Source organism: Rhinolophus sinicus, chromosome X, assembly GCF_036562045.2.
Source record: "Rhinolophus sinicus isolate RSC01 chromosome X, ASM3656204v1, whole genome shotgun sequence".
In the NCBI taxonomy this organism is placed as follows: Eukaryota; Metazoa; Chordata; class Mammalia; order Chiroptera; family Rhinolophidae; genus Rhinolophus; species Rhinolophus sinicus.
In genome coordinates this window covers 54,196,654-54,219,868 of record NC_133768.1, presented here as the reverse complement: position 1 = coordinate 54,219,868, position 23,215 = coordinate 54,196,654, and the positions used below count along the sequence as shown (strand labels likewise).

At 35.1% G+C, this 23,215-nt stretch overlaps 1 protein-coding gene across 4 annotated transcripts in view; it reads right to left on the bottom strand.

The window, feature by feature from the left end:
* Window positions 1-7,194: 7,194 nt before the first annotated feature.
* Window positions 7,195-23,215, bottom strand: part of DACH2 (dachshund family transcription factor 2) — a 675,689-nt gene continuing 659,668 nt past the window's right edge. For all 4 annotated transcript variants that reach the window (XM_074323712.1, XM_074323713.1, XM_074323714.1 and 1 more), the window contains one exon: window positions 7,195-12,073. In XM_074323712.1, coding sequence (XP_074179813.1) covers window positions 12,069-12,073 — 5 coding nt within the window. In that variant the 3' untranslated portion in view covers window positions 7,195-12,068. The remainder of the gene's footprint in view (window positions 12,074-23,215) is intronic.

The following is a 23,215-nucleotide window of genomic DNA, read 5'->3' as shown; positions in this document are numbered from 1 at the left end:
GTTCATCCTTCAGGTATGCCATATTCTCCAGAAAGTGTTCTTTGACCACACGTCTTAGTTAAGTGTTCCCCCTCTGTGCTCCCACAGAAACCTGTATTTTCCCCATGATACCACACAAAATAATGTATTTATATGTAAGGCCTTTGAGGTCCTTGAAGATAGGGTCCATTTCTTTCTTATCAGTTACCACATCCCAATATACAGCATAGTGCTCAATAAATATTTGTATGAAATAAATAGCTGTATGAAAGAATGAATAGATGAATGGAAGAAATGAATTAATGAATGTCTATTTTAGATGAATCTGAGTCTTTGCATGAATGGGCATATTAAAGGTTTAGAAACCCATATCAGGAGATTCTGGAGGCAACACGAGATTGCAAATAGAAAGCAAGTAAGTGGAAAAGAATAGTCATTAGTAGCAGAAGTCACAAAGACAGCAGAAGTTACAATTATCTTCAGGATATACAAGGAGGAGACAAGTAGACTGAAAAGCAGATCTTCCAGCATGTTAACTCATAAGAAAAAAAAATCATAATTATGATCCTGAATCACAAAGAAAATATAATTAGTCTTCAGAAGTTATGGAACTAAAGCATATATGGTAAGTATGTGATTGATCTTTACCTCAAATGGTCCTTTCACCAATATTTTAGTATTTAAAAGAATAATTTTAGTAATCAAAATAGCGTGGTATTGATATCAAAACAGACACAAAGGTCAATGGAACAGAACAGAGAGTAAAGAAATAAACCCACGCATGTATGGTCAATTAATTTACAACAAAGCATCCAAGAATATACAATGGGGAAAGAATGGGTTCTTCAACAAATGGTGTTGGGGAAACGGGATGGCCACATGCAAAATAATGAAACCGAAACATTATCTTACACTATACACAAAATGCAATTTTAAAGGCATTAAAGACTTGAACATAAGAGCTGAAATCATAAGATTCCTAGGAGAAAAGATAGGTCAGCTTCTTGACATTGTTCTTGGCAATGATTTTTTTGGATATGACACCCAAAGCAAAAATGAAAAAGTGAGACTGCATCAAAATAAAAAGTGTCAGTACAGCACAGGAAACAATCGATAGAATGAAAAGGCAACCTATGGAGTGAGAGGAAATATTTTCACATCGTATATATCTAATAAGGGATTAATATCCAAAATACATAAAAAACATACATCTCAATAGCTAAAAACAAATGCTCTGATTAAAGTTGAGAACCATATACTTTCACTGATATGTGGGATATAAAGCCGAAAACAACAAAGGAAAAAGACAAACAAATAAAGAAACAAAAACTCATAGACACAGACAGTAGTTTAGTGTTACCAGAGGGTAAGGGGGGAGGGCGGTGGTAGATGAGAGTAAAAGGGATTAAATATATGATGATGGAAGGAGAATTGACTCTGGGTGGTGAAAACACAATGTGATATATAGATGATATATTACTGAATTGTACACCTGAAACTTATGTAACTTTATTAACCATTGTCACCCTAATAAACTTTAATTTTTTTAAAAAAGGGCAGAGGAACTGAATAGACATTTTTCCAAAAAGATATCCTAATGGCCAACAGGTACTTGTAAAGGTGCTCAACATCACAAATCATCAAGGAAATACAAATCAAAACCACAATGAGATGCCACCTCACACCTGTTAGAATGGTTATTATCAAAAAGATAAGAAATAACAAGTGTTGGAGAGGATGGATGTAAAGGAAACACTGGCACACTGTTGGTGAAAATGTAAATTGGGGCAGCCCCTATGGAAAACAGTATGGAGGTTCCTCAAAAAATTGAAAATAGAACTACTATATACTCCAACAATTCCACATTTGGGTATTTATATAAAGGAAACAAAAGCACTATCTCAGAAGATATCTGCACCCTGATGTTCATTGTAGCATTATTTACAATAACCAAGACATGGAAACAACCTAAGTGTTCATTAATGGATGAACAAAAAAAGAAAAGAAAAAAAAGTGTATATATATATATATATATATATATATATATATATATATATATATATATATATAGAGAGAGAGAGAGAGAGAGAGAGAGAGAGAGAGAGAAAGAGAGAGAGAGCGAGATAGAGAATATATACACATTTTAAGAAAGGAAAACTGCATTAAAATTGTAATACTCAATATATACCAATAGCAAAAGATGAATACAAGTCACGTTTGACTTCTGCAATTACAAGAGGTGCTCAAAGTGGTTACCATCAGCGTCCAGACACTTCTGATTATGGTGAGCTACTGCCTGAGCAACGTTGACCAAAGTGTCCACTTGTATACATTTTTTGGCATCCCTGGTGTGTGTGTGTGTGTGTGTGTGTGTGTGTGTGTGTAATTTAGCCATATTAAATAAAATTCTGCCTTTTGCCACAATTCAGATGGACATTATGTTAAGTGATATAAGTCAGAGAAAGACAAATACTGTAATATCTCACTTAGATGTGGAATCTAAAAAAACCCCAAACTGGAACATACAGAGATCAGATTATTGGTTGCCGGAAGCAGGGGGTTGAGGATGGACAAAATGGATGAAGGAGGTCAAAAGGTAAAAACTTCCATTTATAAGATAAATAAGTTCCAGGAATGTAATGTACACCATGATGACTATAAAACAAATCATTTTAGTTGTTGGAAAAATTTATTTTTGTACCCTGTCTTGTTCCCTGCCAATGTCTGATTCTGTGGTAATACTGTTGGGAAGCCCCTGATTTCCAACTGGAGCATGTTCAAGAGTTTCATGAATGATTTGGTTATTCAGAACGGAAAACACATTTTTCCATATCAATCTTGTCATATGTAATGGTTTAAGATAAACCAACAAAACATACAAGTAAACTAATAGGATAGCGGATCTATTGATGGAGCCATCAGTGCTTTAAAACCTTCAGCTACCTATCTAATAATCCTGCCCATGGGAAAACATTAACCTAACTATGAGTTCCATATTAGACCCAAAACATACAGCAACCAGTGTGTTTTTATTATCAGGGTATAGAATTACGTCTCCCCTGTTTCAGTCTCCTGAATGATGGGAGCAGGAAGTTTCATGGGACTGCGAGTGCTACAGAGACTCTGACTTTGGGGTTCTCCTGGACAGGGAAGTACAGGTGGTAGGAGGTGGGTGCAGGTTTTGTGGGAACTTATCTTCTCAGCTGGCAGAACAGCCGACATCTAAAAGTATTGAAAGGAGTGAAACCTTGGATGGTAGGAAGGGAGCTGAGACAAAACTGGAGCCATGAGTCACACATGAAAGCTGTTCCTTTGTTATTCCATTTAGAATTCAAGGTCTGCCTGTATTAGTAAAGGTGAAAGAATTAGGTTAACTGAATCATCAGCTAAAATGTTTTATTTCAAATAAAACTCAGTTTATGGCTTACGATTATATTAATGTTTGCTGAAGCTTCAATCCAAATACTAAATCTTGCCAAAAACATTTTCTTCATATTGATTGACCCACAGAGTACCTCATGTTTTCATAGTTAAGAAAAACTTTAAACATCTGTGAAAATTGATAGTGTGTCATCATTAATTACAAGCAATACTACTTTTAAATTTGAAATATGTAGATAAAAATATAAAAGTGTTACTTTATGACATGCAATTGCCTCTCTTCCTGTACCATCTTTCATTCAATCCATCCCACAATGCTCTCAGATTAATTTCTCAGATGGATTCCTGTTGTATGCTCATTGCTTTCTATTGAAGGTCTTCTATAATTTAGTTCCATCTTAAGTTATCAAATCTTATCTCCCACTAAGTTTGGACAAGAATTTGTGCTTCCTTATAGTGGATTCCTCACTGATTCAAGAACAGAACATACCATTCTAATTTCTTACTCTCAGGGTTAGCTGGTGCTGATCTCTTATCTTCACCCTTCACCACTCAGTCCTATTTATTCTTTAGAGCACCATTTAAGTTTAGTAATTCTGGCCCATTATTTGTGCATATAACATGTTCTTTCTCCCTTAGCCTTTGTACCATACATATTGGTATTTAATCATTTAGCCTTTATAGTGGCTACTAATTGTTTATAAAGTAAACCCTGTTGCTTCAACTGTATTGTAAGTTTCTTGTTATATGAAGAATTCTTTCCAATGTTAGACATTGAATTGCACCTAAATACTTGCTTTTAATTTTAATTTTCCTTTTTGACTATTTAAAATAGATTTTTTTGGTGTATTTATGTTGCTCTGGAATTTTAAAAATCTTCATATCCTGCTAACCTCAAATGGCACGGCAATCCAAGAGACAAAGTCTACCATATTTTTTAGCATAAATTTTATCCAAAGTGTTAAGGGTTTAACTTGCTTTTTAAAAAGTCATCCAAAGGTGAATAAGTAGTCCCTCATCATAACATAATGAATTATCATGGCATGGCCTGAAACTTTATTAGTTGAGTTTAACTTCGTTTGTTAATTGCAGTGCATACTGGTCACCACAGTTGTGTGATTCAACTGAGTGAGGAAAGTGGTTGATGGAGCATAAATTTCAAAGATTTTAATAAATATGCCTGATATCCTAGGTTACCTTACCATTGATAAGTTAGCATATTTGTCTTCCTGGAATTTTGGCCTCCTGTACTTCTAATGTATCAGGACTTAAAACAGGGTCTCTGGTCTGTGACCTCAGTTCTACTATCATTTAGTTTAAAACTAGAAACTTTAGAGAAGAATTGCAGTGTAATTGAGATAAGATGTAGAAACAAACTCTTATATGGCCAGCATGAGGTTGAGAAAGGGGACTTTTGGTTTAAACCATTAAAGAGCTGGGCTTCAGAATTATCACTGACATCTGGGCATTTATATTTGAAATGACTACCACCGCCCCCATGATAGCCAAATACTTTCATACCTTTCTTTTTATATCTCATAATTTAGCTGCTCATACACTTCAAGAGAGAGTTGAATCAGATGAAATTATTTTAAAAAGTCCAGATTTGATTTCAGTAATTCACTGACAAAGAAAAGCAGATGTGTTTCATGTGTATATACTGGGTGTGTCACACATGCACGCACATAAGTGCAAACAGGAATAAAACTATGCTGATTATTCATTTAACATTACGTGTGACATCTGATGGATTTCTATCATTTTAAAATAAGAAGTCACTTAGCTATGTGTGTGATTTTGGGCAATTTTCCTCCATCAAGTTCAAGTGGAAGTGGCAACACTGGTTCAATATCAGTTTTGACTTTTCTAATATTGAGAGCTGTCTAATAAAAGTGGCTCCTTGGAATTATAATTGTGCAAATAGTAATTGTGTGCCTACCTTTGAGACATCAGTCTATTGATAGTCTTTGAAGACCCTTCCACTCTTTAATCTAAAATTTCATTGTTATTTTTGGAACATCATCCATATAGACACTTTTCCCTGAGTAAGAAAGCACAACATTCATGTTTGATAGTGGAGGGGGGCCTTCATGATCAAATCCTTTGGGGTTCATTTATACATGTATGTTAGTTGGAAAGAGTGACAACAATTGGGTCCCCAAAATGTTTAGGTGCTTTGAATGGTATGAGAAGACAACTTTACACTATGATTGTAATTACAGATGAAGGTTCTATGAGTTTGTCTGGAAGTGGGAGCAGTTGTGTTCCCCAACTATGATTCCACAAGTAGTGAACTTGAGATCACAGTCCCTGAAGTTTGCATGAGGCTGATCCATCTCCTCCAGACATGATCTCAGGATGAATATAAACCATGTTCTCCAAAGAGAGTGCAAGGGCAATGGTGTAACACTGGTTCTCCCAACCCTAGAAAAAGGTTTATACATGAGAAAGAATTGATGCACAGTGAAACCATTGCCCTGTGATGAAAAAATTCCTATCCTGTACCCAGTTCATTTTATTAAGGTGAGGAGGAGGATGTGGAAGGGTGGTCAATGGTTTGCATTAAAATGACAAGCAATCCTATTTCAGGAACATGGAGGTACAGGTGGGCTTCACCCCCAGTATTTTCCTTGCTCACTCTATCCAGATGGGCCGAAGAAATTGGCTCCAAATAACCAAGGGATTCCTATAGTTGCCTCCACTTCCCAAGAAGTCCCAGCCATCACTCGACCCAGAATTGAATCACCCTCATCAATGCTAAGACAGTGGGGATAACTGCTACTAGATGGGGCTAAACCACAGACAGTGTTGGGCTCCTGCACCGCTGAGAATTGAGCAGCTAATGACACAGGATTCCTCTGGTCATAACATTAAGTACTAAATAATGCAACCTTGCATATCATTGGATTGACTATTTGGTACCCTGCTTATTGTGTTATGGTGGGGGAAGGGCATACTGCTAGAGCAGGCCTGTTTAGCCAACAAAAACACCCTTCGGGATCTTTCACCTCTAGAGCAAAACAAGAGCTTGTAGTCTTCTCAGGACCCCTAAAACTTCCATTAAATGATGATGGTGAGGAGATGATGATGAGAGGAAATATCTGTGGAATTAAGCAACATAGTTCCAAACTAGAAGACCTATAGTTGTGGGCTGGCTAGCTAGAAGCACTGTGGGACACCACACACCTTTCACAAGACAGGGTGAAAAGCGGAAATGGTACTGTATAGGAAAAACTGAGAGGTTCCTGGGTGAACCAGAATTTGGTAGGTCTCCAGGATTGTAGTGGAAATGAGTCAAGGAGAAGGTGAAGACAGATTAGATAAAGTGTAGGGGAAGACTATGGCATTAGGTTTTCTTCATCCAGCCTTGGTTTTTCATTAAGCTATAATGGATATTTGGATGTACAAGAATACCTGGACTTTCTTTGGGCCAGAGTAGATAATATGTCCCTTCTTGTTTTTGTTATTGTTCCCCACTGAAGGTGGTTCAAGAGAAAAATTTTTAGAAATAATAGATATTCAGAAAATATGTTTCATTCTTGATTTCACCATATTTTTCCTGCTTCCCAATACAACCCTTCCTCCTAGAAGCACATTAAGCACACACAACCAGGAAAAGGCAATCTAGTATGATTCAATAGAAGAATAGAGGACAATACTGTTGATCTATTTAAACAGATGAACTGAAATAAGATGTATATTCATATTTGTTCAAAAATAACCAAACCAGAGGAAGCTTTCCAAACACCTTCCTAGTTCCTATATTTCGATTTGCACTAGGACTCTCCTTCAATGACTTCAGTTGGCAATATGAAAATAAAAACTCAGTGACAATTGACAAAGTCAAAATGCTTTTATTTATACTGAAGTTTAGCAAGTACATTTTTAACAAAGAAGGTATACTTTAACTTAATATATGGTAGAACAGAGAAACCATACATATAAGTTTCTAGTCTCTAACATACTACCGCATTTTTTCCCTTAAAAGACAAAAAGCCAAGCTGAAGTGAGCATAGAAAAGCATCAAATATGGTCAAGTTACTTTAGCCATGAGGATTTAGTTCATATTCTTAAACTCGTCAATCTAATGCAAGGACAAAGTTTACATCATTGCTTTTAGAATGTACACATGTTCCTTTTTTTATAACACAATATTGATTGAGCAGCTGCTTCAGTAAACAAAGCTTTGCTGATAAACACAATTGAAATAGTTCCATGTTGAACAGTTTCAGAGATAAACTGGAATCACAAGCATCTTCATTTATGTAAAGCCAGCAAGGACCTTTCAGGCCGAATAAAACTGTTGTGCCATTGTTAAACAGTAATAGTTATCCCCTTTAAAACAAAGACAACAAGTTAGTTCTTCTGAGGAGTAATTCTGATACGTGCTTAAAAATACTAAACTTCTGTCTTCAGGAATCTAAATGATCTGCTGTTCAACAGGCTTGTTTCAGCATCGGTACAATTTTAAATTTCTTAACATTTCTGTATATTAATATGTCAATTTTCAAAGATCCTTCAAGTTTCATACTGTAGCCTCTGTTCTTTCCACAGCACTGAAGACATTGAAGACTGAAGATTCTTTGCATAAACTGTGATGTTTGTAGCAATCTACTTTACTTTTCTTTTTGTACATAATGGTGTATTTGAGATCCCTATGTTTTACCAAAACAGGGAGAAAGGAATATCTGGTCATGGTCTCGGGTAATGAGTTTTGTAGATTTAGAATTTCCTCTCCCCAGGTTAACTCAGAGACTGTGTATAATGGATGAAGGGAGACTAGTTCTGAATATGATTTTATCCACTGTGTTTGGTCAAACCAGTTTCTATTTAAATCTTGGTAATTGAAAGAATCCATACCATCCTAAAGTCAGAAAATATTTAATGGTGTGGGTAAAAATTATAATTGGAAACAATTGTCAAAAAATGATTCTACCTTATTTTGTCTAACCTTGTTCTTTTCCACAGCCATGGCTTATGGCCTGAGTCTCTATCCAGTTGCCTCATAAAAATTGGCCTATGGTCACAAAAGAAGAACCAGAAAAGAAAGTGTGGATGATCAGCACAAATCTATCACACATGCTTAAGAAACACTTCAAGTCTATGTTTGTGAGTGAAATGTATCATCTTCACACATAAAGGCGAGTAATTTATTGTTGCTGGACTGATATGCCTACTCTAAAACATTAATTTGGTCTAGTTCAAGCTTAGCATTGTCAGGAAGAAAATACCCTTTTTAAGACTTGTATATAAAATCTTTAAAATATTTATTCTTTTTGTGTAGAAGGCATAGTGTGGTATCAGGGGGATTTTCTGGATAGTACCTCAGAACCAAAAATAAAGACGTGTTAAGGTAATAGAAGAATAAAATAATCTGTGTCTATATTAGTCAGATGAACTGGAGGTTCAGACTTCATTAGAGGGCAACTAGACTACGAGCACATGGAATTCACCTGAAACTTTCCAGCAATCAGAAGAAAACAAAGCTTGAATTTTTGGAAACTGTATAGTCATCTGTCACCCCAGAGAATTCTTCTGACTCCCTGTGGCATCTGAGACTATTCTGATAAAATGTACCAGGTAGTTGCTCAGTATTCCAGTCTACCTTATCCTCCGCATACATAGCCAAAATGTCAAAGGAAAGTTCTTCAACATCAAATGGCAGTCATTTTACCAGTATTGAAATTTATACACTATAGCTAAAGCTTAAATCATGCAATACAAATTGTGAACATTACAAACTTGACAGCAATGACAAAACAAAATAATATCCTCTAAAAAAGGTACATGAGCATAGTAACAAATGCCAAAAAGCAATCATCATTTGTCCTTTAGAAAAATGAAATTTCTGAAAGTCTTCCTCCTTTATTACGTTTAATTATTATCTTTATAAAAAAAGACAAACATATCTGCCCACATCTTCATTAAATGTGCCGGTTTATAAGGGCTATCTGAAACCGTTTCCACAGCAGATCAGAAATCCACAGAAACACTAGGCCAGCAAAAAGAAGACAGTATTAATATAAATCAATTTTTCTACCCAGAATACAATTAAATTGAGATTTCATAGTAATGAAATTTTTTCTCCTAATTTAGAAGATAGTAGCAACATGGAATCTTGCATAGCAGGCTGTATGATGTTGACACAGATTGTGTTACTGTTTTACATATGCCGATACTGAGTGATCATAAGGAAGGAGCTGATATTGACCTGCTAACTGACACTGATCCTTGGAGCAATCTCAAAGTTTGCCACATTTCAATTTCAAAATGCATTTCAGCTATAATATGAGTGATTTATCATTTAGTAGTAGCTGTCAAAGTAAACTCCTAGATAAAACAAAAACATCTGGAACTATAAACAGAGGAGAGCAGTAGCTGAATTTTAATCCAAACCTTGCATGCTCACTTCATTAGGAACAGGAAACAGCTAATTAGTAATTGAATGTTTCATGTTTTTAAGAGGGTTTGTACTTGAGTTCCAAACAGAGATGATCTAATATGCATTCTGGGCGCAGGCAAGATTAAAGATCAGGAAGAGCAAGGAACAAAGCCTCTCCAGAGCAATGTTAGGGTGCTCAGGGACTTTCAAGGAGTGACATTTGTGGGGAGCAGACAGAGTTTATTGCTTTAAGATTTATCAGATAAGTAAAAGGGGGAATTTGACACACACAAAGTGACCATTTTAAAAATAAAAATGAGGGCCCACGGAGTCCTTCCCTTAGCACATCACGGTCTGACATGAGCATACACCATGACCCAGGTGTCTGGTATGGCCACCTCTGTACAGGAGATGAGCCTCTGCCCATCAGTTATGCCCTAAAGGGCCACACCTGACTGTTCCAAACTCAAGTTAGTGTGAGCCTGGCATTCTGTGGTATGTATCTGAAGCTGATGAAAACGAAAAGCTAAAATTAGGTGTCATTAAAAATGCAGATATATGGGAAAGGGCCAGAAGAAAACACATAAGATTTCCTCATAGTCATGCAAAGTCGATTAAACATATCTATTTGTAAAAAAGACACTAGTTTATTTTGAAGTGACTTAATTTGAAAATACTGTTCCATTTCCCCTTTAGTTCAATATATGCTGTTTGCCATCAAATAATGAGACATTTCTGGATGTTATATTTTAGTCATACCTCTTTGTTATTTAATTCAGATATTTGGTATTAATGTAATCTTAAAAATTTTCATTTGCTTCAGTCCTTCTCCATGACTTGCTTCTAATTTGCATTAGTTCAGTGAATTAGGTTAAAGCATCACACCTAATCTATACAAGTAGACCTTTTAGTCTGTAGAGAGCACCAAAAGCCAAATGCCTGTACCTTAGAAGGAATTCTTTCAGAGAATGGAATGATTGCAATGTCACATTAATATGAATTAATGTAAATTTAAAAGTGTGTAAGGTAGGTAGCCATTCCAGCTGAAATTGCATGTACTGCCACAGGGAACTGATTATTGGAAAATTGATAAAAATTCAGTTGGCCTTTTACATAAGATAAACGGTGCTTCTGTCACAAAAGAACTTAATTCTCAGGCAGATGTAAAAATAATGTAATGGATTTGATTTTGCTTGTGTAAGGAGGGCACTTTAGGGGGACATTAAATCTTTTTGATCACCAGAGTACCATTTGACACATTGGAATACTGCTCTATTAGATTCTTAGGAGGCATGAAAATAATGACAGGTATTTGCTACCAGCCTTTGGCCAGGTCTCCATTAAGTAAACAGTTAAAAATATTTGAGGCCATTTCCTGGGCAATTCAAGCCAAATGACCCATTTGGTTCTAATCACTGGAACATCTTAGGCATCGGGCCACGTGTAGACCAGAGGGTGTGCAATGGAAAATATCTGTGATGTGACTGACCCATCATATCTGCCTTTCTCCTTTCTTATGCCTATAGATTTTTCAGTTTGCTTGATGATAGCTTAATAGAGAGGAAGCAGGATTGGAGATGGGAACGGAGCAGAAAGTATAAATGGGTATTTTTAGTAGCTTGGGTATGTGTTTTTATCATTACCTTCTTTACAGATAAGGAATGTGCTAATTAATAGAAAGGGATTAAATGAGTTGTTCCACCATCAACAGATCAAAGGAAGAACTAGGTGTGGTAAAATCTACAAACTAAAGCTCTCTATGTTCCCTTAGAGTGTGCTACAAGCAATGTGTATCTTTTAGGAAGGTGAGCTCTAAAACAGTCATAACAAATAGTGATCATTTGCCCAAACAAATTATGTCTTCACATAATTCCTGTTAAATCCCAGATCAGCCAAATTTAAAGCTATTTCATAGTAATCACAGCTTAAAGTGGGCATATCTGCATTTTCATTTCTGTTACACCATTTAGAAATAGCATTTTCTCTGTCTTAAAAGTTCTACCCCTCTAGGATGCTGTGAGGATTAACATGGCAACATTTATGAAGCACTATGAACTCCATGGAAGAGAGGGGTTACAGAAGTGTAAAGTTATCATAGTCAATCATCATTATGATTATACCCTAACAACGTGTGAAACCCATTCTCTAGCACATTTTTCCTGTACGTGCAAGGTTCTATTTATTAGTGATGAACAAATAGCAATTGAAGGTTCCATGTTTTAAGAATTTGAGTATGAATTCTAAAGAATTACAACACTAGATAATCAGGTAACTGCTACAGCATACTATCCGTGCCTATGATCAGGTGGAGTTCCGCCATCAGTGTTCAGGCTGCACAGGAAAAAACAATAAGACTGGGTCAAAATTTCATTCCAACAGAAAAAATCCAAAATCTACTCAATGAACTCACGGAAAACCACAAACTGGCTTTATAGTATTTTGCGGTGCTATATATGACCAAGGCTTGAATAAATCTGTGTGCAATAAATGAATTATTTTATTAGGCTATCCCTTAATCATATATTCACCGATGTGAGTCTCATTCTATTAAAAATGAAATTATACAAAGGTGAGCAAAACTGTAGATTTACAGTAGTTTAAAGCTTAATCTTATTCTCTGGGGGTGATAATGACAATATAAAACCGTGTAAATGATATTCCCAAACTCTAAAATATACTTATGAGCCCCTCGTGCATGTTCTGTTGCTTTACAACCTGTGGTGAAACGCATGACTAGCTTAATAAGCAAGGCATTTAAAAAGGTATTTTTCCCCCTTTCACAGTCTAACACATGAGTAAAAGATCCACACCGTTTTCTCTGAGTTGAAATCATTGTTAATGATTGCAATTTCCCCTCAGGATGAGATTTCCTTCCCTGACAGAATGGTTATTTAAAAGTAACTTCTCACTATTTATTTTTTTTAAACTGCCAAGAAATGTGTCTATAATGTTTTTGAAGGTTTAAATTGATGTTTAGAAAAAAAATTATTTTTCCTACCCAGGGCTCATGTTTTCTTCCAAGTGTTTCCTTACCTCTTATTCACTTATATAAACAATGGGACTTCTTTAAGAACTAACAGGCATTACAAGCATACTTTGGGCTACCAAACCTTTCTCTTGAGATAGCTAACATATTGTGAACTAATGGCAATATTTTATAAATGATTTCTCTGGCTAAGTGTTAAGCGTTATGATTTATTTTAAGTTACTTAATTAGTGATGTGTCTCTGATTTTCAAATGGGCACTATGTTCTTTGGCACTAAATAAGATCATATTAGAAAAGTCATGTTTTCCTAACCAGAATAACAGAGAGAAAACAATGCACTGGTTAATGCTCTACTTTAATCTTACCTTCAATCCAAATTAAATATTCAATTAATTGCATGAATTCTACTTCAATTGTGGAAACATTTTCAGAATGTGACATTCTCAGAACAAATGAGCAACAGTAGTAAGGTTAGTCCAGGGTCCAGTTAGTTATTAGTACAGCAGCATGAACTTGAAACTATTAATTTGAGAGTAGTAAAAGTAGACCATTCCAAGATAGGGGCAGATAATAAAATAGTATAGCAGTTGATTTCTCTGTGTGCAGAGAAAAGCACTGATTTAAAATTACTTTTTCCAGAAGGGTGAAGTGCTTATTATTATAATACGGCAGTTTTTTAAAAATGGAAGTTTCTTGAACATAATAACCACTTGGACTTATTAGCCCTAAAAAACATCTGACTTATGTTTTAATCAAACCAAAGACAAGTCTGTTCTTTGTAATGGTATCATAATGGAGTATCAACCTCTCTTGCTAGCTTTTGATTCACTTTGTTTTTGTGAATTGATTCTTTAATATACCCTTTTCCCTTTATCTAATCTCTAGTTCTTATAAGACCCACCCTAAAATGGGACATTACCCTCCCTTCTAGTCTCATATGGGGATAAAATATAAAAATATACTTACCATGACTGTATACTAAAGAGCATATATTTTAGAGAAAATTTTATATATCAAGTATATGCCAAATATTTCACCCCTACTAAAATTTTTATGTGTATATGCAAACATAAATGCTAACTTCACGTGTATTTTATAGGACATAGCAATAATATATTTTACCTGTCATACTTGTTATAGAGTATTGATCTAACTTATTCATCAAGAAGATTAGACAAATATTATTAATATTTTACTAACATTAAGTCAGAGAAAGATTGAAGGACTTCTCAAGGTTAGTGACTGAGTTAGCCAGTTAGTAACTGGGAAACCCTGATGACTATACCAGTGCTCTTCCTACCACTTCATTATGTCTCCCATAGACCAGTAATAAAATAGCAATAAAAGCACATGTGTCAGCACATAGACCTCCAAATTTTGAGGCACACTAAGAGCTCCAGAAGTACTTGAATTCTATTTTCCAGCAGGGAAGAGAATGGCAGGGAAAGAATAAATAAAAACTAATATTTATGGAACACTGACTATGTTCAGAGTCATACTAAGCTATTCAAAGCACTTATGTCACATGTGGAATGACAGATTCTTTCACTACTTCTTGTTGTAGATAATGCTGTGGTGAAAAGTAGTGAGCTACTTATCTTTCTATGCTGATCCTCTAAAAAAATCTAACATTTTACCACCCACCTTCCATAAATAAGTTACAAATGTTTTGTAAAGTTCAAATTTATTTGAGTTTTGTATAGGATACATATTGAAAATGTATTAGGATAATACATAAAAGCACAACTAAGCTCTTTTTATAACTTTTAACTGCTCTCTTTGTATACTGAACTGATAGAAAAACACTAAAAATCCTCATTTCAAAGGAATCAAAATATGGAGAAAAGTGATAATGGAAGTAATGGAAAAATATTAAATGTTTGCTTGAACAATGCTAAAAATGACCATAGCCTATATTTCCCATAGAAGTTTGAAATGCAGTTACCAGGATATTGTAACATTTTAGTTGTGGGTTGTGCCTCACTCATTTTAAGTGGTTATTCACCAATGCTGAGATAACATGACATTCATTTGTATTGTTTTCAAGAAAATAAGAGCACTTAAATATTTATAGGATAATAGAAACACAGAAAAGAAATACTAATAAAAAATATGCTTTCTTGAAAGCTAAAAGGGGTTTGGTGAAATGTTGCCCAAATAAGCATTTGCATTACTGACATAAAGTAGATGCAACCTTAAGTATGTGGATTATTACCAATGTTTTATTTTATTTTTCTCTTAATTTCTTTTTTAAAAAAAATTTTCAGTTGCAGTTGACATATAGTATTACATTGGTTTCAGGTGTACAACACAGTGATTCGACATTTATATAACTTACAAAGTGATCACTCCCATAAATCCAGTACTCGTCTGACGCCATACATAGTTATTACAATACAACCGATTATATTACCCAGGTTGTACTCTACATCCCCATGACTATTTTGTAACTATCAATTTGTACAACTTAATTTCCTCCCCCACTTCACCCATCCCCCCTGCTTTCCCTAATCTGGCAACCATCAAAATGCTCTCTGTATCTATGAGATTGTTTCTGTTTTGTTTGTTTGTTTAGCCTGTTTTCTAGATTCCACATATAAGTGAAGTTATATAACATTTGTCTGTCTCTGTCTCTCTTATTCCATTTAGCAAAATACCCTCTGGGTACATCCATATTGTTTCAGATGACAAGATTTCATTCTTTTTTTTTTGCCTCAGTAACATTCCATTGTATATATGTACTACCTCTTCTTTATCCATTCATGCACTGATGGACACTCAGGTTGACGCCATATCTTGGTTATTGTAAATAATGCTGCAATGAACATATGGATGCAAATGTCCCTTTGAAGTAGTGTTTTGGTTTTATTCAGATAAATACCCAGAAATGGGATTACTGGGTCCATCATTGTCTCTTGTTACAGCCTTTGTGTTAAAGTCTATGTTGTCTGATATAAGTATTGCTACCCCAGAATATTTTTTTTATCATTTCCATTTTCAGTAAATGTCTTTTTCCCAGCCCTTTCCTTTCAGTCTGTGTGTGTCTTTACCTTTGAAATGAATCCCTTGTAGGCAGCACATGTAAGGGTCTTGTTTCCTTATCCAATCAGCCACACTGTCTTTTTGTAAGAGCATTTAATCAATTTACATTTAAAGTAATTGTTGATAGATATGTAGTTATTGCCATTTTATTATTCATAATTTTGGTCTTTTATTTTTTATCTTAAAGAAATCCTTCTAAGATTCCTTGTAATACTGGTTTGGCGGTGATGAACTCCTTTAGATTTTTCTATTCTGGGAAGCTCTTTATCTATCCTTCAATTCTAAATGATAGCTTTGTTGGGTAGAGTAATCTTGGTTGTAGGTCCTTATTTTTCTTCACTTTGAATATTTTATGCCAATCCCCTCTAACCTGTAAAGTTTCTGTTAAGAAAATCTGACAGTCTTATGGAAGCTCCCTTATAAATTACTAGTTGCCTCACTCTTGCTGCTTTTAGAATTCTCTGTCTTTATCCTTTGCCATTTTAATTATGATGTGTCTTGGTCTTAGCCTGTTTGGGTTCATCTTGCTTTGGACTCTCTGAACTTTCTGGGCTTGTATGTCTATTTCCTTCACCAGGTTAGGGAAGTTTTCAGTCATTGTTTCTTCAAATAGGTTTTCAATTCCTTGCTCTCTCTCTTCTTCTTCTGGTACCCCTATGATGAGAATGTTCGTATGCTTGATGTTGTCCTGGATGCCCCTTAAACTATTCTTATTTGTTTGGATTCTCTCTCTCTCTCTCTCTCTCTCTCTCTCTCTCTCTCTCTCTCTCTCTCTCTCTCTCTCTCTCTCTCTCTCTCTCTCTCTCTCTCACCCTCCCTCCCTCCCTCCCTCCTTTTCTCTGCTATGATTGGGTGTTTTCTGCTACTTATCTTTCAAATCACTGATTTCATTCTTTGCGTCATCTAATCTAGTTGATTCCTTCAAATGTATTCTTAATTTCAGTTACAGTTTTCTTCATTTCTGATTACTAATTTTTTTGCATCTCCATTTTAATATTTCTTTTTTGAAGTTCTCGGTGAGATCACACAGCATCCTTAAAACCAGTGTTTTGAACTCAGCATCTGGTAGATTGCACGTCTCCATTTTGTTTAGTTGTTTTTCTGGAGCTTTGTTTTGTTTTTTCATTTGGGATATGTTTCTTTGTCTCTGTATTTTGGCAGCCTCCCTATGTTTGTTTCAATGTATTGGATTGAGCTGCTACATCTCCTGGTTTTAGTACAGCAACCTTATATAGTAGGTGTCTTGTGGGGCCCAGTGGCAAAATCTCCCTGGTCACCTGAGTTGGGTGCTCCAGGTGTGTCCCTTCTATTACTATTTCAGCATCTCTACACAGTGTTAAATAGAAAAGAGAGAAGCATGGTATTTGTGTGATTTTTCTAAGTATTACCCCAATCTCTGCAAAGTTTTAAGGCAGAAGCCATTATTCAATCATAGTTGGTTTTAGACTATTGTTTTGGTTAATTAACTACAAACTGGAGAAACCTTTCACCACCCAAACCCTGATGTTTTGTATTGTACGGAATAATATTATAGTCCAGATAAATATGAGGCCTGACAATTAAGTTCACGAACTTGTTGCAATGATCTTGCTAACCTTTTTTGATATCAGAGGGATTATTCATTATGAATTTGTACAAACTGGAAAAACAGTTAACCAAGTTAATTATCTGGAATTGCTGAAAAGGCTGCATGAAAAACTTAGAAAATCTGAACTTTTCACCAATAATTCATGGCTCTTGCATCATGACCATGCACCAGCTCACACGGCACTGTCTGTGAGGGAGTTTTTAGCCAGTAAACAACTGTATTGGAACACCCTCCCTACTCACCTGATCTGGCCCCCAATGACTTCTTTCTTTACCCAAAGATAAAGGAAATATTCAAAGAAGACATTTTGATGACATTCAGGACATCAAGGGTAATACTATGACAGCTCTGATGGCCATTCCAGAAAACATTCCAAAGCTGCTCTGAAGGGTGGACTAGGCGCTGGCATTGGCTCATAGCTTCCCAAGGGGAGTACTTCGAAGGTGACTGTAGTGACATTCAGCAATGAGGTATGTAGCACTTTTTCTAGGATGATTTCGCGAACTTAATTGTCTGACTTCATATCTTACCTACCTAACTATGAGAGATTTTTACAGGCATGGATTGATAGTGATCTTATCAATATTGATTGATATCGAGAACAGTGGGAGAGGGAATTAAGAGGGAACAGTGTTTTAGAACCCACTATCAACAGCAAGCCATTTAATTTCTCTTAGATTACTTATCTACTTACAAAATGGGGTTACTCATACCTTTCTTAACCATCCTGCTAGAGGATGTATGTGTTAAGAATGGCACAGAGACAAGATCCTCTTTCTGATGGAATTGTTACCAGTGAGAGAGCTAGCAATAAGCCTAGACTTGACACATTTTGTGCAACAGAACAGGAAACCTTAGCCAAATATAAAAATAAAATAAAGCAAAATAAAATATGCCTTTAAAAGGAAGGGGGACTGGACGAAGTTAAGAAGGGAGACATCTTGAATGGATTTACTATTTATATCCTGGATTTAGCCATGACCAAATTTATTGATGGAAGCTTCAGGTAAGTCTCCCAATAACTTACCTCTTTAAATTAAGTACCCCCTCAAAAAAAGAAATAGAAAAGAATGTCTCAAAGTTCACCAAGCTATACAAATACTAGGTATTGCTCCCCTCCCTCCACTATTCCAATTTTAGGTTATCAATTTATCATTTCAAGACTGATAAGCAACTTGGCATAGAACCACCACATAGCAGCAATATATATGTGCCAATATCTGTGGCAGCAACATAGTAATTGTTTTTTTAAAGTGGTATGACAACAGTGGCATATGATTACAGCCTTCTATGAAAACACTGTGTTTTCTTCCTTAAAACACAAATGTGAAAGTGAACAATAAAACTTAAACTTTTAATCAGAGAAAGGCTTCCTTTTACATGTTCTTACAATACATCTGGGTAGGGGTTGGGATACAGTGCATCCTAAGCTTAAAAAAAATTATATTTCATTTGTGGATGGGGCAAAAAGTAACTAGTAAGGCAGTTATTAGAGTTGCGTTAAACAACCCTTCCTAGATTATACTCAGAAAGACCTTTTAATTAATGAATTAGTTCTGTAGACTCCAAAATGCTGAGTAGCAGAACAACCTACCTGGGCTTGCAAGTCTTACTATCTTGCTATTATTACAACTACTATTTCATCTATTATGCAAGTGAGATATAACTAGAATTATAACGTAGGTCTGGAGATAATATTTTATGTTATCATCATAATTAGAGTGACAGACTTTCAGCCATTGCAAATATTCTGTTAGCAATGCAGTGGGTAAGTGCTGTACTCGTAAGCCATCCCCAAGACAATCAGGCCCCAAATTATCTCATAATGTAAGCTCTTCACATTCTGCTAAGAAAGAACTAGAAGCATAATGTGTGTTATAATCTGACAGGTATTGCACAGCAAAAAGATATGGTCTGGGAGATACCATCAATCAAGATTTAAAAAAAAATCTCTATGGAGGATGAAGAAAATGAGACACAAATATTTCTTGGGGAAGAAAGTAAGAAGACTCAGGCCATCTAATGAATCTTACAGGGAAAAAAAATGCTGCTGCTTTAGAGAAAGATGCTAGAGTCTTCTGTGTTGGGTGTATGCTAGAGTCTTTTCCACTTTATGATGGTGGTTGCAGTAAAACTTTCCCTGGGTAGTAAAAGGCTCCTACTCTCAAAGGAAGCATTGAAGAGGAAAAAGGACCCCCTTCCCACAATCTCTGTAATCTTCGACATGCTATATACTTTACAAGAGAACATTTCCACTTTACAGTAGGAATATTAGAGTTTCTATGTATATCTTCCAACACAGCACAAGACATCAAAGGGGAGGGAAATTATTGACTAATGAGTATATGGTAGGAAGTAGTCTTGGAAACCCTAGGGAAAGGTGCAGAGCACAATGTGGTGGGAGTTAGTAGCAAAGCCTACAGAGAAATTATATCTGCTCTCCTTTTGTTTTTCTTGTCATATCACATCTATGGCAAGAAATCATATGTGACATCATCTCTGGTCCCCTTACTTGCTCCTACCATCACTTTCACTTCTATCAAATTTTGCAATGACAATCTTAGCCCAAGGGTAAATTTTTGTAATAAGTTTCGGCATGGCATCTTAAGCTCTTTGGAGGAATGTTGTTCTAGGTTACTAAGCAAGCAGCAAAGAGAGAAGATAATAAGGATGTTACAAATTAAGGAAGGCTAGACACAGTTCAGATTAATTTTGAGATCATGGATAATAATATAAATATTCATATACCTTTCATAGTATAAATCTTAAAAATTCTATATTATAAATATGTGTATGTTAAATTACACTGTAAAATACATGTATTTTTAACATAGTGATGTTAAAATTGTGTCTGCTGCTTTTAGAGTCAAATGGTACTTTAGTCATTTTCCTTTTAATTCTTCAGTGGCATTTTAACCAAGAGCTGTATAGATAATATATGCATTGTATATTTTAGAATGCTCAGTCTATACTCACTGAATAAGTTCCCACATTTTTTTCTAAACAAAAACGGTTCAGAGGGAAAAAAAGGTTAAGTAGGTTTTCCTTTTACATCAAATTTTGGTTTACTTTTGATATGTAGATTGGATTTAATATCTCTTTTGGTGTATTAGTAGCAAAAAAAAGGAAAATTTACTTGAGTCCACCATATTTATGGAAAAATATCAGAGGAAAAATACATTCATGTTACATCATTTTGTGTCGTTGTCAAACATGTAAGGCAAAAAACCAAATGCAAAAATTATTCACAGAGATTGACATTCCTCTTGCAAAAAGCAGTTCCTAGATTGTTTTGTTTTGTTTTCCCCAAACAAATGTAGTGACAGAAACAGGAGTCACTTGCGCCCTTGTACTTTATTATGTTGTCTTCCCTGGACTTTTTATTTTATTACTAGAAAGTGAGTTCATGAAGGCTGTTGTTTGTTTTCTAAAATTTACAAACTTCATATTCTGGGTTTGTTTTATCTGTTGTTATTATTAAGATAATGGTGTCAATTTTCAAAAATTTAAGAAACATGCACTGTCAACTGTACCAATAGCCCCTAACAATGAAATATAGTCATGCAAAAGTTAACTAAGGTATAAACATGCAAAAGGAGAAGTCTCCCTGCGATCATAAAATGATGTTATTTTCTGTTCAGCAGTTCATGTTACTGCTGTTCATGCTAATTAATTAAAGGAGCTGTTGCTGTAATGTGCAAACAGGGAATCTGAGAAACTGAGAGGGCTTTTAGGTCTCCAAGTGAAGTTAAGTCAATCTGGGCGCTGGCAATCAAATGTAATGAAATCACTTGTCAGTGCTAAGCTTGCAAAAACTGTGAAGTTTGACTAGGGAGTAAAAGGATTATAATTAGATTTCCAATAGGATAATAACTAAATGGCAGAATGCAGTAAAGAGAAAATATTACTTTGTTAGCTAATGGTACTGCTGTTCAGTTTGAGTTTTTATCAGTGCACTTGTAGCTGTGCTAATTTAATTTGCTTTTATCAGCAAAAATGCACTACGCAAATGGCACTTGAATGTCATTTGCAAAAATCATTGATCTGAAGGTGCACTTAATGACACCCAGCATGTTTATTTTATGTGAAACGGAGATTGGTTGATAAGATGGTTGATGTGCTGTCCTGCAGGCCCCCATCTGAGTTATGGGAATCTGGGTGGGAGGATATTAGTGTATATGCTCCACCGAATCTTTCACCTCCAACAATAGTGGACACAGCCATCAGAGGAGTGTTCATTGTTTGATCACCTTAAAATATTCAGGAGGCGTTGCTATCATAGGCTGCTAAAATATAAGGGACACAGAAGTCCTTTTATCAGAAGGTGGTCTATGCATGATATATTGTCTATCAAACAACATTCAAAGCATAAAAGACATGAAATAACTAAGCCTAATAGATATTGAATACATGTAAGAATCCTAGTATATGGGCAGTTTGTACTAAAATCCATGTGGAAATTACCATAAAACTGTATGACTTCACTTATTCTCAGGATGGCCAAGCAACATTCTTTCAAATCCTCTTTAAACTCTCTTAAGGAAATGTCACAGTGGAACTAATTGAATTTCAAAGGGAGAGCACTAGGTAAATGAGATTTCTTTCCAGCAGAGCTATTGACAAGAGAAAGAGAAAAGACTTCACTGATGCTGGAATTGTTTGCTGTGATGGAGATGAGTTTTAGAAATGGTAATAGATTGGCATACATGAATTGACCCTCATAAACAATACTAGGAAATAATCTTCCAATTAAAAGAGAAATGGGTAATTGAGAGAAGTGGAGAAGATGAAGAGAATATTAAAATAAGTCACAAAAGAAAAGAACTATAACACAAAATTATTAGGAAGAATGGAAAAATAATGGGTAAGCATGCATTTTATGTTTTCCAAGCATTATACATTTTCTGAAGTCCATAGATACATATAAAAGTAATCTTTCAATTCTGAACATCTTAAATAATAAGTGACATTATTGGGATTTTTTCAGGTAATTATTTGAATTGATTGATTTGGTGAGCTACATCTATGATGAGTTCTGTTACTCGTTTCAGGCACCAATTCCCCTGGCTAGTAGAATAAATCACCTTTTGCTCAAAAAAAAAAAAAAACTCTTTTAGATATTAAATTGTGATCCTGCTGTCATATTAACACAAGGCATTCACTCTAGTTTTTCCATAAATTGATGATGGGAACTTTATCATTTATGGTGCTTAAATTCTGTGCTAAGAGAGGTGAGAATGTATACTTTTCCATTTTTATCACATTTATCAAGAATATTATTTGATATAACCTAAAAGGCAGATGTTCAAGAAGGAATTATTAATCCACTGTATTTTACCATATATTGACAATATTAACCACAAATGGTTGAGAATTTAATTTGTAATTTGAAATAAAAATAATAAGTTAATTCCCTAGCTTTAAAGTAAGTTCCATCTCAATTCTTTTAAAGATATATCTAATTCTCTCATGTTTAGCCAGCAAAAACTAGAACTTATTCAAATTATGCTGAGTAAAAACAAATATTAAATGTGTCCTCCCTTAATCACAAGTTAATATGCAAAAACCATTTTTTTTGCAGGCTTCATTAAAATAAAAAAAATTGTACCAAATACAGAGTGAATCTACCTTTTGCTTATACCACCTAATTGACCACCCATGAATAAGATATCTACTGTTTGTTGCATGAAAATAAAGTAACTTTTGGACAGTTCAAAAGCTTGTATTTATCTCAGAGTTGGGAAAGATGTTACTACTGTGACCTAAAGGCATCATGTAAATTAAATACACAGCAATGACTGGGGAGTATAGGATTCAAGCATAATAGTGGCTACCAGAGGGTAAGGGGGGAGGGAG